The sequence below is a fragment of the Pisolithus orientalis genome, assembly GCF_024613125.1.
Source record: "Pisolithus orientalis strain OTSU chromosome Unknown F5J12scaffold_12, whole genome shotgun sequence".
Lineage (NCBI taxonomy): Eukaryota > Fungi > Basidiomycota > Agaricomycetes > Boletales > Pisolithaceae > Pisolithus > Pisolithus orientalis.
This window is the reverse complement of record NW_026260793.1, coordinates 488,674-502,923: the sequence shown is the minus strand read 5'-3', so window position 1 is coordinate 502,923 and position 14,250 is coordinate 488,674. Positions and strand designations below refer to the sequence as shown.

General features: G+C 50.0%; 7 protein-coding genes across 7 annotated transcripts; 4 read left to right on the top strand and 3 right to left on the bottom strand.

Moving 5' to 3' along the window:
- The first annotated feature begins 2 nt into the window (after nucleotides 1-2).
- On the top strand, nucleotides 3-2,578 carry F5J12DRAFT_68040 (uncharacterized protein). The gene is made up of 10 exons (XM_051740237.1): nucleotides 3-193; nucleotides 250-864; nucleotides 917-1,129; nucleotides 1,176-1,310; nucleotides 1,360-1,599; nucleotides 1,652-1,721; nucleotides 1,773-1,845; nucleotides 1,896-2,097; nucleotides 2,149-2,254; nucleotides 2,304-2,578. The coding sequence occupies exons 1-10, from the start codon at nucleotides 141-143 to the stop codon at nucleotides 2,436-2,438; spliced, it is 1,842 nt and encodes a 613-aa protein (XP_051600516.1). The 5' UTR covers nucleotides 3-140; the 3' UTR covers nucleotides 2,439-2,578.
- Nucleotides 2,579-3,317: 739 nt separating this feature from the next.
- F5J12DRAFT_920826 (uncharacterized protein) lies at nucleotides 3,318-5,004 on the top strand. The gene is made up of 7 exons (XM_051749276.1): nucleotides 3,318-3,500; nucleotides 3,567-3,658; nucleotides 3,710-3,838; nucleotides 3,888-4,084; nucleotides 4,137-4,447; nucleotides 4,536-4,776; nucleotides 4,815-5,004. The coding sequence occupies exons 1-7, from the start codon at nucleotides 3,437-3,439 to the stop codon at nucleotides 4,963-4,965; spliced, it is 1,185 nt and encodes a 394-aa protein (XP_051600515.1). The 5' UTR covers nucleotides 3,318-3,436; the 3' UTR covers nucleotides 4,966-5,004.
- On the top strand, nucleotides 5,005-6,520 carry F5J12DRAFT_827342 (ras family-domain-containing protein). The gene is made up of 8 exons (XM_051745553.1): nucleotides 5,005-5,103; nucleotides 5,155-5,181; nucleotides 5,239-5,292; nucleotides 5,344-5,426; nucleotides 5,476-5,507; nucleotides 5,558-5,620; nucleotides 5,675-5,829; nucleotides 5,887-6,520. The coding sequence occupies exons 1-8, from the start codon at nucleotides 5,052-5,054 to the stop codon at nucleotides 6,144-6,146; spliced, it is 726 nt and encodes a 241-aa protein (XP_051600514.1). The 5' UTR covers nucleotides 5,005-5,051; the 3' UTR covers nucleotides 6,147-6,520.
- A 785-nt stretch (nucleotides 6,521-7,305) lies between these two features.
- Nucleotides 7,306-7,551, bottom strand: F5J12DRAFT_719975 (uncharacterized protein; the record flags this gene model as incomplete). The annotated part of the gene is made up of 1 exon (XM_051741205.1): nucleotides 7,306-7,551. One exon carries the CDS (start codon nucleotides 7,549-7,551, stop codon nucleotides 7,306-7,308), a length of 246 nt encoding a protein of 81 aa, XP_051600513.1.
- A 314-nt stretch (nucleotides 7,552-7,865) lies between these two features.
- On the bottom strand, nucleotides 7,866-10,180 carry F5J12DRAFT_68074 (uncharacterized protein). Its single transcript, XM_051740244.1, has 7 exons — nucleotides 10,123-10,180; nucleotides 9,942-10,064; nucleotides 9,799-9,891; nucleotides 9,584-9,743; nucleotides 9,120-9,533; nucleotides 8,877-9,068; nucleotides 7,866-8,828 (listed from the first exon to the last, which is right to left on the bottom strand). Exons 4-7 carry the CDS (start codon nucleotides 9,688-9,690, stop codon nucleotides 8,024-8,026), a joined length of 1,518 nt encoding a protein of 505 aa, XP_051600512.1. The 5' UTR covers nucleotides 9,691-9,743; nucleotides 9,799-9,891; nucleotides 9,942-10,064; nucleotides 10,123-10,180; the 3' UTR covers nucleotides 7,866-8,023.
- Nucleotides 10,181-10,219: 39 nt separating this feature from the next.
- Nucleotides 10,220-11,871, top strand: F5J12DRAFT_937011 (uncharacterized protein; the record flags this gene model as incomplete). Its single annotated transcript, XM_051749636.1, has 3 exons — nucleotides 10,220-10,460; nucleotides 10,515-11,026; nucleotides 11,075-11,871. The coding sequence occupies 3 exons, from the start codon at nucleotides 10,220-10,222 to the stop codon at nucleotides 11,630-11,632; spliced, it is 1,311 nt and encodes a 436-aa protein (XP_051600511.1). The 3' UTR covers nucleotides 11,633-11,871.
- Nucleotides 11,759-14,118, bottom strand: F5J12DRAFT_892210 (glycosyltransferase family 31 protein; the record flags this gene model as incomplete). Its single annotated transcript, XM_051747556.1, has 5 exons — nucleotides 11,759-12,036; nucleotides 12,083-12,348; nucleotides 12,407-13,103; nucleotides 13,174-13,609; nucleotides 13,666-14,118. The coding sequence occupies 5 exons, from the start codon at nucleotides 14,116-14,118 to the stop codon at nucleotides 11,759-11,761; spliced, it is 2,130 nt and encodes a 709-aa protein (XP_051600510.1).
- Nucleotides 14,119-14,250: the final 132 nt, after the last annotated feature.

The window sequence follows — 14,250 nt, the reverse complement described above, 5'->3', positions numbered from 1 at the left end:
TTGCCAGCATGTCTGCTCGATGAACATTGTGCGCAGGGCTGAGAAATTGTGGCCTTGTGTGGCTGTGCTGAGTTCGAAAGTTTTCGCATGCTAGCTGTGCTCCTCCGACACCCCACCCACCGCACTTTGAGCGAGGCACAATGTCCAGCACCAACGGTAGGATGGACGTCGACACTTCGCCGAATAGAAAGTCGTGCGTTTTTGTAAACTTGTGTCGCATGCAACCTGTGATGATTCACTGGTCTACAGCTCTCGGAACCACTCGACGGACACCCACCGCACAAGGCGCTCTCACCGGTCCTACTCGAGGGACAGACGAGAGCGCCATAGGGAAAGAGACAGGGATATAGATGAAAGGCGACGGAGAAGTCGCGACCGCGGCAGCGAGAGGGATTACAGAGATAGAGAGAGGCGCAGCCGGTCTCGCGAGAGGTCTCACAGAGACAAAGACAGAGACAGGGACCACAGGGAGAGAGATCGTCGCCACCGTGGCGATAGGCGGGATGAACAGGGTCGCTACTATGATCATGAGGACAGAGAAAGGCGTCGCAAGAGGGAAGACGGAAACGAGTCTCCAGAAAGGGACCCTGAACGATCCAAGAGAAAGAGGCATGAGGAAAGTGACGATCCTCATGCTCCCGCCTCCGTCAAGGACAGTCCTCGAAGCAGGATCGCTGACCGGACAGACCGCTCACGCGAACGTAGGTACGACAGGAGAGTGCGCGACCCCCGCGACGAGTTCGACGAACCACTTCGGCACCAAAGAGACAGGGATCGTCGTGATTCTAAGCGCGCTCCATCTGACGAAGGTACACTTGAAGACGAATTTGATAAACGGTCTTTGCGTCCCAGTCCCACCAGACAGTAAGTATACGTTGTAAATGGCGTTGCCTTCTTTTCATCCACACTGTGTCAGACGTCCTTCTCCGACTTATGAGGTTCCAGTTGAAGACTATAACCCCGAAGAGCCCAAAGAAGACGATTCGGAAGCTCGGTCTGTGTTCGTTTCTCAGCTCGCTGCTCGTCTTACGGCACGTGATCTTGGGTACTTCTTCGAGGACAAGTTAGGCGAAGGTACAGTTGTCGATGCTCGCATCGTTACCGACAGAATCTCTCGTCGGTCGAAAGGGTAAGTCATGAGACTTGGCGCGGTTCAAGGCTTAATAGTCTACTAGCATTGGTTATGTCGAGTTCCGCTCCGTCGATCTCGTTGAAAAGGCCATGGCCCTCAGTGGCACGATCGTAATGGGTTTACCTATCATGGTGCAGTTGACTGAAGCAGAGAGGAATAGGCTTCACCCAGGAGACGGGTTGGTACTTGCTTATCTCACCCATATGTTTATTAATCCATTTTCCCAGGAACCTGAACCTTCCCCCCGGTGTCAATACATCACACGGGGCAATGCAGTGGGCTTTCCTTATCGTGATAAGTCCTGTCGCGCTGACACGGTATTGCTGCAGACTTTATGTTGGTTCCTTGCATTTCAACCTCACCGAATCCGATATCAGACAAGTCTTTGAGCCATTTGGTGAACTGGCATTTGTTGATTTGCACAGGGACCCGATGACGGGCAGGAGTAAAGGTTATGCATTCATACAGTCAGTGGTCACCCCAATGCCGGTTGCGACCTTGAACTAGCGAATTTTCCAGGTACAAAAGAGGTGAAGATGCCAAAATGGCTTTGGAGCAAATGGAAGGCTTCGAGCTCGCTGGAAGAACAGTATGTACTGTAGTTGTTATCCCCGCATATCCCTCACTGTTGTGGCATCAGCTCCGCGTCAACACTGTGCACGAGAAAGGTAGCGTGAGGTATACCCAGCAGGATTCCCTGGACGAAGCTGGCGGTGAGCAGATTTATCTAGGCAATAACTACTCTCATGCCGTTCCTTCGAAGGCGGTAATTTGAATGCAGCGTCACGTCAAGCGCTAATGCAAAAACTTGCCAGAATCGAGCCAACTCCGAAGCTTCCAACTGTGTTCGTCTTGTCGATTTCGGATTCGTCGTGCACTACTGATGATAACAGTAACAAACCAAACATTCCACAGACAATGCAATCACGTTCAGTCCTACTGAAGAATATGTTCAATCCGGAAGAGTGAGTTATTCGCTCCGTAGTTGACCGATGTGACTGACCAAGAGGGATTAGGGAGACAGAACGCGACTGGGATAGGGAATTAGCTGACGACGTTAAAGGCGAATGTGAAGAAAAGTACGGCAAAGTTGAGATCATCAAAATCGAAAAAGACAGCCAAGTATGTTCTCGTTATTGTTAGGGTGCACTGGCCTCATGATAGTGCTCAGGGTGAAATTTATGTCAAGTTCGGCTCAGTTGAATCTGCCAAAAAGGCTATTCAAGGACTGAATGGGCGGTGGTTTGGGGGACGACAAATCTCAGCTGCATTCATTTCGGACGCGATCATGATGGCACACCAATGAGCTTGATTTTTTAAGGGTAATCGAACTTCAGTGAACCGTAATAATTTCCACGTGCAGCAGGTTTCCTCACGTCGTCTTGGTACACCCGAGTTGCGCATTTTGGCGCCAGATCATGCAGAGGCAGGTCCAACAAGCGACTTTCCATCTTTGCTGTACTATGCATCATCCCCTCAAAGGTTTTTTTCTTGTAGATTGACACAAATACAAAGGCCGTTCTTCACTTCTGGCAGCAGTGGGAGCCATTGATAGATATTGTCTTACATGCATTCACCTTCGTGTTTAAGTAAGTGCCAAGTTGATCCCCGGGAAGCTTGAGAAGTGCTGTCAGGTTTTCGATACTCCGCTACCATGACACGTATTCACGTATTGCGTCGGCCATGGCAAGAGGTGAGTAGGACGGGTATTTCCAGCAACATGCCTTGATTGTTGTCTGAGTGGTTATTAATTGGTGTAGTTCCCCATGACATGCACTTGCCAAGGGACCATCGATCACCAGAAAAGAAATCCTTGTAGTCCGCTCACCCACGACTTGCCCAATTTGTTCTTCACACATCGATTGTGTTAATATACGACGTTGCCGCTGCCACGACTGCTTGGCTTTTGTGTGACCCCTGTACGTTGACAGAACTCCCATTATATTCCCTGCTTCTCCTGTTGGTTAGCATGTACTGCATTCCGGGCGGAAAATTATTCAATCAACACTTAGTAGCATGTCGTTAGCCCTTGGGTCACGGATAAGTAATTGGTTCGGTTGCGGTGGGTTGCGGTGGCTGCCGCAGTTTATCCGTGTAGAAAGCATGGCGTAGACTCGTCGCTGATGTTGTGGAGTAGTACGCGCGAGGGAATAAACAATTGAGAGTTGGCAGCTATTGCCCTACTGGGGGTTCTGTATGAATATGACATGCAACTTCTGCCAGAATTTCATGTGGAAACGAAAGATAAGATACCATTGCAACTCCCACTGAGTGGGTTACCACTTTCCTACCTCTTATAGTAGTATGCTTGCAATGACGCCACTCCTACAGACGAATACTCCCTGGGGTTTCCTCCCGGTTGACAAGGGTGCTCTGGTCAAGGAATTCGCTGGACAACCTCTCGATGCACTCCGAACACCGGCCTTCGTCGTAGATCGCACTGCGTTTAAGGAGAACTGTGCCAAAATGCACCAAAATGCTAAGGACTGGGGTGCTAGCTTCAGAGCTCACTTGAAGACGCACAAGGTATTAACTACGGTATTATATAGCTTTACGCGCTATGACATTCAGGAGCAGACCATCGAAGGTACAAGATTGCAACTCGATTTCAGTGTCGCTAAGAGCAGCGCAGTGATCGTCTCGACGATGATGGAGGCATGGGGAGTCGTCCATGGTGGCCTGGTTGAAGATGGCACCGTCAAGGATGTCAGTTCACTTTTCCGGCCATACCTATTCGTTGCTTGATATCTACTAGATATTGTATGGCCTTCCGGTGGGACCAAACAAACTTGACGATCTGTCTGTACTGCACGAAGAAATGGTCAAGTACGGTGGGACCGTCCGAATCATGGTGGATAACCTGGAACAGGTTAAGTTTCTGGAAGAGTACGAAAGACAACGCCAACAACCAAAGAAGTGGTCTACGTTCATCAAGATGGACGGCGGTCAGAAGTGCGTCCGATAATGTTTCCGAAATGGATATAAATGCGTTGACAGGGATCAGACGCGCTGGTACATCTCCAAAGCCAGAATCATTCAAGCCATTCATGAAAACTGTGTTCGCATCGGCCGCCATATCTGTCTTTGGTTTCTACAGCCATGCAGGAGATTCCTATGGGTCGACATCTCGAGAACAGGCCGTTTCTTACTTGACGGGCGAAGTACAGCTGGTTAACGATGCTGCACTGATGGCTCAAGAGGTCCTGGCAGAATACCAAAACAAGAGCATTCGCTCCCAACCTTTTGTGCTGTCTGTGGGATCTACACCAACTGCCCTTGGCGCAACTGCAAAAGCAAAGATCATATCACAGCTCTGTGGGTATTCTTGAGCTACACGCAGGTGCGCACAAGTAAACGGAATGTGCTACGTTCTTCTCTCCTGACAGAGGAGTTGAAATCACAGGCAACTACCCAATGCTTGACCTTCAACAACTGCACACGACGCTGATCGACCGATCTAGTATTTCGCAACGTGTACTCGCAACGATTATCTCGTATTATCCCGGTAGAGGAAGAGATGGCCTAGATGAAGCGCTGTGTGATGCCGGAGCAATTTCAATGAGTAAAGACGGCGGACGGATTCCTGGTTTTGGAGAAGTTGTCGGCAAGTTCTGGAGGCTAGGACGGATTTCCCGGAACATGGCGTCCTTGAGCAACTGCCAACTAATGCATCGCCTGAGAGCAAAGCTGACCCAGTACTGACGATTGGGGAAAGGATTGAAATTGTTGGACAGCATGCATGTCTCATTGCAGCGGGACATCCGTGGTATTATGTGGTGGACGGAGGATCAGAGAGAATGGTTGATGTTTGGGTGCCATGGAAGGGTTGGTAAATAACAATTACTGCACAGTCACCGTGAGAATATGCTGTGGACACGCTTTGTCGTCGTGTTACTGCAGGTCTCATTCGGCGATCACTATGCCACTCGACGACTATGAGGTCGATGCCACGGAGCTCTTAGAAACTTACGGTCGGTTTCTCTTGGTGTTGTCCTGGCTGTCGCTCATCTAGTAGGTGTTAGATTTCTTGATGAAGTATATCATAATCGGTTAGCATGGATCACTCTATGTTGAGGGCGAAAGTTGAGAAACATTGTTTACCGCAGGTGAAGCCGGCACGGGTAAATCGTGTCTTCTCCACCATTTCATACACAATGCTTGTAGGCACTTCTGTTCTTCGCCCTGAGAACCATCGCCTAAAATTCCCCAAGTCAAGGATCACTCCCAACACACGATCGGGGTGGAGTTCTCTAGTCGGACAGTAAAGCTTGGAGAGAAGAGAATTAAACTTCAGGTATGTTCTCTCGGTGATTCTTAATGTACTTTTTTGAAAGGTACCACAGTTATGGGATACCGCGGGGCAGGAACGATTCCGGTTCGTGTCACGCATGCTACGTTCCCGCCATTTAACTCATTGTCATCCAGGTCAGTTACGCGCAGTTATTACCGCGGCGCAGCGGGAGTAATACTTGTGTATGACATCACAAGGTTTGTATCGTGATTTAAGGTGTCCGTTGTAGCCACTGACTGACTTTTATCCAGTCGAGAGTCGTTTCTCAATCTGTCTCGGTGGTTAGCTGATGCCAGGGCTCTTGCAAGCCCGCATTTGGTTGCTGTTCTGGTTGGGAACAAATCAGATAGAGAAGAAGAACGCGAGGTTGAATGGGCGGAGGCTAGTAGATGGGCTGCTGAGAATGGCAAGCTTTTTTTTTTGAAATGTATGATTGGCGGTTGCCTAAACCCTTGTCCCCTAGATGTTCACTTTCTGGAGGTATCTTCGTTGTCAGGAGAAAACGTTGAGACACCATTCCTACTCGCAGCACGAGCCATCCTATTATCCATAGAGTCTGGAGTGCTCGATCCGGAGAAAGTAGGGAGTGGCGTTAGCTACGGTGATCGAGCACTGCGGAGAGTAACCAGTTCTAGCCATCTCAGTTTTGGAAGTCTGAGTGGGGCCCGCAGAAGACGATCAAATCGGCTGAAGAACTGGATACCAACAGGCAAATGTTGTTAGGACTAGCGCCAGTCACCACAGACATCTCCTGGAGCCTCTCAAGTGGTGCGGCAAGGTACATTTTGTCTATTGTTCTTTACACAGCATGTTATCAGTACCATTTATTCTATCGTTGCAAGCACATTCTTCTGATCGGAGTCACCTGCCCAATTTAGATATATCTGTAGCGACGTCTTTATGTTTTCTTTCTGTCACCGCCGTTCTTGGATGTCTGCTAATATGTACCATCTATTTTCCATGTGTCTGCTTCAAATTACCCCCGTTGATAATCGTACGCGTTTATTTAGGCATGAACAAAGGCTTGCATGGGTATAGATATGGTTTGACAAGTATTATGAAGCTCTCATGTCGGGCTGGGTGGTTTCGGAGTCCCCGCTTGAATGATTCTTGTTGTATCCGCCACGAAGCCGTATCAACACAGTAAATCAGAGGCGACGCACATTTCCCGTGTTATATGTGACGCTCTCTAGTCCACCAGAAGGTGAGGTAGTAGTAATGATGTCTTTGACGAGCATACAATATCTATAGTGCCCCAAACACACCAATAAACATAGGTGACAATATACCCTGCAAACGGTCGCCTGCGGACGTGTTAATCTCACCTGATTAGCACTAATTAACGGTGTGGTGATGCTGTTCCGAAAGTACAGATCCAGCACACTTCGGCATCCCCATAGCCCGCTCATTCTCCGTTGTGGATTTGGCACTCAAAAGTCAACCGGTCAGCACGCACGATGGCTGTATTGGTGTTTGAAAAAAATGTACACCCGTTTTTGCGAATCCAGAGGTCACCCCCAGCCGGTCGGCCTTTGCAGAGGCCTATATGATTCCGAGTTATATTCCCCGCGCATCAGAAGCCTCCAAAAACCACCTCGAAGTTCTGACTCAAAGCCGCCTTCCCTGCCTGTTCTGAAACTGCGTACAAGGAGAAATTCATTTCAACTCATGGTCAGTAAGTCCCCAGTTACTACATTTATAGTCAATGACGCTGCATCGGAAGGCATTGGATACAACTTACACCCAAAGTATCTTCACTCCCAACTAGCGAAGGGCAGAAAGCACCTTTAACAGAGGGGCGACGCACTTCGGGCCCGTGGAATGATCTCTCAGTTGTGGATGCAGGCGGAAGTCGTGGCACTTGTGTGTCAAATCTGGAAACCTATTGAAAGACGAGGTACTTCTGCATGCCGACAACTGCAGCTGCGGTGGCAGTTCTGTTGGCCCTGATGACGCGATCGCTGTCGACAGCTACCTCGAGTTGGGTGGAGCACAGGGGGGGACCAGGGTGAGAACGCTTGGCAACGTGTTGAGTGCGAGAGATATCAACAAGATCGGATGACTCCACCCAGAAAGATGCTGCGTTACTGTATTCGACTGCACTAGATACTCTCGGCCAGCGGATCATGATAATCAGCTTGGGACATGAAGGATTTGAGTGGGAGGGCCCCGTGTATATCCCAGCAGAGGGCTTGGCTTGATATACAAAAGGCATGGTCGTACTACGACCTAACCATTGGCTGGCCACGATATACAGATGCTGCTCTCATTCCGCAGCATGTGGGAGGTGGAGGACATGCAATCAACGCGTGATAATATTCTGTCAAAGCTAAGACTACGTGCAAGTTTCCTGTCTGTGGCGTCCATGTGAATCGCGAGGTCAAAATGCAGAACAATGCAGTATATAGGGATACAACCGCGTACTAAGATAAGTGTCCGGCATTCAAAAGAATGTCCATCTGGCCTCCTGCATTTGTCATCGTGATGCAGATGGGAGTGTGTTTTGAGTGAGAGTATATGGGTGATTGCATAAATACGAGGGCAAAATCATATCGAGTGTTCACTGAGTGTATCAGGCATATTGCGGACCTGCTGGATGTTCAATACATAAACTGCATGAAGAAGACACCACGTACTGTTAGAACGGGACGACTATAATCCTCGTCATCCCTGAGGTTAGCAGTCCCCAGACTATTCGATCTTGTTCGCTTGCGTATATCCGGATCAAGCCGGTCATCCGTGCTTCTATTCGAAGACTCATCGTCAAGGACGCGAGAACCTCGATTGGGTGCGCTGGACGCGTCGACGAGTCGTTGTGGATTCCGTGGTGGGGGAGTAGGGGGGGCATTCGGAGCCGACTCAGAGGCCTGTCCATAGCCAGACAGTAAGGGTTCGAAACTACCAGCACTATATGTTGGCGTATGACCATAAGAACTTTTGCGGTCACGATTAGAGCCAAATTCGTCCGTGCCCATAGCGGAGAGTGCGGGTCGTTCGGCACCAGGAGGAGGACTTGCAGTGCGTGTGGGTATGTAACCGCCAGCGTGCCTAGGTCCCTGTCGAGAGGAAGGATAGTCCGCATAGGGGTTAAAACCTCCTTGACCGTCGTCAAGCACTGGCGGTCCACTTGGCAAAGAACCGAATGTGTAACTCCCGCGTTGGCCCATTTCCGTGGAGAATTGCGAATGCGAATAGGGCGTTCTACCATGCCCATCGTCATCATCATCTAGTGGAACTCGATTGAAACCCGCAGCGGCGACAGCAGCCTGAATTGCGCTATCGTGTTCAATCTGGCGCATGCGATACCGTCGGCGGAGTGCAAAAAGAATCCAGAGTATTATGGAGGCCGCGGCTAAGCCAACGACAACAAAAACACCCGCTACGGCGCCTGTATTTGAAAAGAAACTAGATTGGTGTTAAATGTGAAGCATGAACGGTAAAGAACGGTCTCACGAAGAGGCTTCGTTCGTGCTATTGTTCGAAGCAAGCGTCGGGTTCACCACAGCTTGAGTCACTGTCGTGACAGAACCAGCCCCGTTGGTCGATGTGAACAATTGGGTCACTATTGCCGGAACACTGGTTATCGTCTGACCCTCGACATTGGTAGTCGTGACAAATATCGTGGTATGTCCTGTCACAGTAGCTCTGCAAAGCATTCAAGGAAATGGTGGTGACATAACATATGGAAAATCTTACACCGGATTACTCGTTGCTGCTGGAGGTGAACTACTAGTTTCTTGCGTCTCCGCTGGCGTGCTTGGTGAAGGGGATGACGAAGTGCTTGGGGATGTGCTTGAGGAAGTACTTGACAAACTACTTGGAGAGGAGGATGTACTGGTGGAAGGTGATACAGGTGTGGTAGACGTGGTACTGGGAGAATTTGTTGAGGATGTCGTAAGAACGGACGTCTGCTCGGTTGAAGAACTCGATGACGTAGGAGGTATTGTTGAGGTGGTAACAGGCTGAGAAGTGACTGGATTGGAAGTCGTCGTGACGACATTAGAGGTAGATGACATCGTGGATTGCGCGGACGTGCTGACGGAGAAGGTGGAAGGAGATGACGGACTGGCCGTTGCAGAGCTTGAGGTACTAGCCACGTTTGTAGTTGCACTGCATTACCGGTGACAGGCGTGCGACACAAATGGTTGTGAGCTACTTACGAAAGCTGCGACGCAGACTGCTGTGTAGAGGGTGTGACGGCGGAAGTTGAGGGTACCGTCGAGGGTGTGGTAACGGCGGAGGATCCGGATATTATTGATGAGGCCATTAAGGTTTGGGTTGCGGGGAGAAAAAAATAAGTGAGAGGAAGATCAGAGAAAACTTGAACAAGAACATGAGAACACGAAGGAAAGTAGAAAAGCAGGATAAGGCTGACAATGCCGTAGAGGAGTGTGATACTCTCCACCTCCGAGTGTGGTGAAGCAACGGTATCGAAGAGGGAAACACTACGCAGACGACCCGATGTAGTCTGAATGACCAGACAGAAGTTCAGGGAAACGGCGAGAAGAATGAACTCACTTCAAAGTAGCTTGCCCTGGATGGAATTCAATGGCGATGACGGTTCTGACAAAGGAACCAAATGGGCATGGTGCCTGACCTGACCAATGTTGGGAAGGGTGGTTTTTGCCGCCTAAAGTTGGCCTAACGCTGTGATTTCAGCAACGAACAAGCTTCGTATGTAAATAAAACTGCTACCCACCGACACGCAGCTGGCGGTGTGGATGGAGACGTGACTGTGTAGAAACCTCGTCAGTGGTCTGATTACATAAGTCAGCGCCTGGTCTTGGACGACGACGATGGCCATCGGCATCATTGACGGTCCCAATCAGCGAGACCAACAGCCGGAGGCATCTGCCTCGTCCGCGCCTCCTCCGTTCGAGGCGAGTATGTCAGACCCGGTTCTGCAGGTCTCCAAAAACGAGGTGCTAATGCCTCGCGGGGGTGAAGACCCTCCTGCGTTCGCTCCCTACGAAGCCTCTTGCTTCACTTCCAGCGACGGATCATTGATCTCTCATGATCCGCACTTGAACGAAGATGGTGCGCTGCTTCAGCCAGAGTGGTCAACTATATGGTAATCAGTCCCTTCCAAAGGAGAGGCTCTTTACCGCTTTCTACTGTCCCAAGTTTCTATCCCACCTACACTGGTCCTTCACTGCAAGGGCTCACACGATGAAACTCACACTCGTTTTGTCACCTACCATGACAATGGCAACAACAGAAGCACAGAGACGGAGCAGTACACTGAGAAGGTTGTCGATTTCGACTTTAAGATAGATGTAGGCCAACACATCATCGGAGACCCAACACATTGGTCAGTGGCAGACTCCGCCCCAGGCTACCGTGGACGTATTTTCCACGAGGTGGGAGTGGGCGATGACAGGCATAAGGCCACCAGAGCAGAGAGGAAGGCGGCCAAGAGTTGGGACGATGAACGCTCTCGTAAAGGCTTTCCTCCGTGGATCAGCAGCAACTATACGTGGAGACAAGGGCAGCCATCCGTCATGCATTCTGATAGCGTTTTACAATCATCCTGGACGCTTCGTCGCTGGGCTGACGATTACTGTTCCAGCAGCAAGTACCTCAAAGAGTTTGACTACGAGAAGGTCTGCTAGCCATTATCTTATTCACACCTCACTAGACGAATTCCACAGGTTGTTTATGGATGGAATTTCGATGCCATCGTAGCTGCTACACGATCCTTGATAAAGTCTACATACTACAGCGGAGACATTTACGTCGGCTTCGAAACTTCTCGCTCCCTGATTTCCGTTCGGTCGGAAAATCGACTCTCTCGAATGCTTTCTAACGGGTGGATCAAGTTCTTCCTCATTATCACCTTTATATACCCTTTTTTATGGCTCTTCAAGCGATTCCATAGCCGAGGCGGTGGAACCTGGAAAGTTTGTGGCGGCGCATACGCACTTAAACGAATTGTACAGGCCACTGAGCAGCCCATGGACATGAAGCACACAGAAAGTCGGTTACGAGGTGCACCCGACCTTTTAGAACAGTATCCCAGATCGTGGCATACACCAGCTGCGATGAGAGTCGAAGGATTAAGGGAGGGGGTATGGTTCCAACAATGGGAGGGGACAATTCGGCGGGCTGTTCACAACCGACTAAGAGATATGGAAGCATTGGTAAGACCTGATAATCATTCAACTTCGATATCTCAAGCTGCCCTGCTGGATGGTTATTCTCTGCTTTAATCATGTCAACACTTATTAATATGCTCCTGGTTATATCTTTGCAAAGTGGTATCACAAGGTCCGATATGTCCAACACGGCGCATGGGTGTTTCGCATGCCACGTGAGACAAAGTCAGCGAGCGGATCCTACGACAGAGAAAGTGTGTTTCCGTGAGAGAGCGTAGTGCTGTCTGTCCACACGCTGGAAGCGCTGACGTTCAACGTCTCTCGGTCTGCCGTGGGAAGACTCTCGAGCTCGAAATCGGAGTAATCGTCGGCTTCTAGCAATGCTAAAGCTGTCTCCAAAAACCACATATGTTTCTTGATGAAATGCACGACGACTGTTCCTCCGACCCGCCTATTCTGGTAGTGTCTGAGGCGACCTTCTCGGTGACGCCAGGCATATGCGACGTCTGCAGGTGCGCCTATGGACAAGTCAGCCATACACCCCCGACAGTCATCCATGCAAACCTTCGCGTATTCTCGACATCTCACTTCCCTCCACAAGAGCTTCCACGCTCTCCGCCGTGGTGAGATCTTGCAAAGGCGCTTGATAAGTCACTCCAAATGTGGAAACGCTCGACTGCGCCCATGATAATGGTGTCGGAATACCAAGCCCATAAATATTGCCCTGCATCGGAGAGGTAGAATCATTCTGTGAAGCCGCCTCGATGTAAGACAAAACGGAGCGTTTGATCCGTTCGACGTGAGAAGGAAACAAAAATCCATGAGAATAGCTGTAATATTCGTCTGAGTGTGAGAAGAGAGAATGAAAACAACAGCTGGGGTACCTACACAGTGCTGGCACGAGGGTGGTCATATATCCAACAACGTTCACTTGCCCAGCGGATTTCACTCGCTTGTGGATGTATGGTCATCCATTTCGCAGTCTGCTTGTCCTCGGCGCCCGTGATATAGCCCCTGACGGCGGTGCTAGTCGACACCCAATCGACCAGTCTCCAACTCAAACCATACATTTCACCTGCCATGAAGCGTTCTTTTACAAGATAGCCCCAGTAGACAAGCGGATCTCGGGAGGAATTTGGAGCCGAGTCGCCGTGCGGACCTTCTTCCCGAACTACACTGCCACTCGGTTTGAGCTCTGGCTGTTCGCCAACGGAAGACGTTGACGTAGTGGTGTTAACCGGAGTATACGGTTCATGCCGAGTAGCGTACAGTTCCAGTCTCATGCGAGACTCGAGCTCTGCCAACATGACAAAGGCGTCGTCATCTACTTTAGCAACATAGTCCGGGCGCACCCAAGGCCGAGGATGGCCAGACGCATGGTCAATCCAAACGAAATGAGAATCATGGGGTGCAGGGCGAGGTGATGATGTGGATTGATTGGAATAACTAAATCGGGGCACTGATGCTGAGCTATTGAAGTATGCTGGAGGCACCCATGCATTTTCGGCAGCCCAAGTAAAGTAGGCATGAGTTTTGCCGGAATTCATATTCTCGGGACAAGGCAAGATGATGATGTCATTGTACACTTAGGCCAAGCGTTCGTCAGTTTGCTTCTCCTTAGAAAAAAGTACGCAAACACGGGGTCCGGTACTTACTTTCCATCTCTGTTTGTATGCGTCTTTCCCACCCCTTGCGAGGCTGCCCTAGAATAAAACGCACAACTGTTCGTGATGTGCCACGCCCGTCATCTCCTGCGCCTGCACCGTTGCGACTTCGGGGATGGGTAGCCCATGTGGTCCTTATGAGCATCCGACGTTCCAGTGACATATCCGTGGAAAAGACACCGAGAAAAACTCCTGCAGGCGGAAGGGTATCTAGATCGTCGGGGGGAAAACTTGGAGGCACTTCCTTTGGAAGAGGGTTAATATAAGGATAAGGTAGTGTCTGGCGGAAGTGTGGAGGGAGCGTGGTGGTTGGAGGGATCGAACAGTATGCTTGCCAAGGTAGGGGTTCCTTGTCAGGATTTAGTATATACATGAGAAGAAGAGTGAGCGAAATTGCGAAAAGCGTGAACAACAGCAGGGCGAATATCTGAGTGTCTGTGAGCAATTACACTACATGGGAGAAATGAGGTTATGTGTCCTCACTATTGTGAGCGGTTGTCTCGGAAACAGTGGATGTCGAACGACCCTTCTCGCTCCCTTCTTTAATGTCCTCCATATCTTGCGTTCGCGCGTCCTCATCCTCCGAGGGTTTGGATTCAGGTGCCACAGATTACGAATTCCATCTCGGAAAGTGTATGCTTCCCCTTGACTGGGTAGTAATGGTGACGTTGGACCATCATCTACTTCAGAGATGGACGAGGACAGACGGTGCGACGGGTACGTGGGAGACGGTGACGGTGTACGGAAGGGAGTCGGCGTGGCGGTTGATTCTGAGGACGAACGTTCCAATGCAGTTTCGACATCACTGGAAACGCGATCATGCGCTAACGCCCAGGGTGGGGTATCAGTGGTTACATCCTCTTGCGCTGTGGATAGGAATTCGTATGCTTCGTTCGACGGCCGAGGTTGCCTGGAGATGCCCAGGAAACCAAGCATTACGCCGCAAACTGTGCAAGCAGAGATTGAATCGCGTCAACGAAAGTAAATGAGCCTTGCCGTTCTGGTTGGGAGTCGAGTTTGTGCAAACAAAACGAGAGAAATCGCGCAGACATGCGAGGAACATACCTA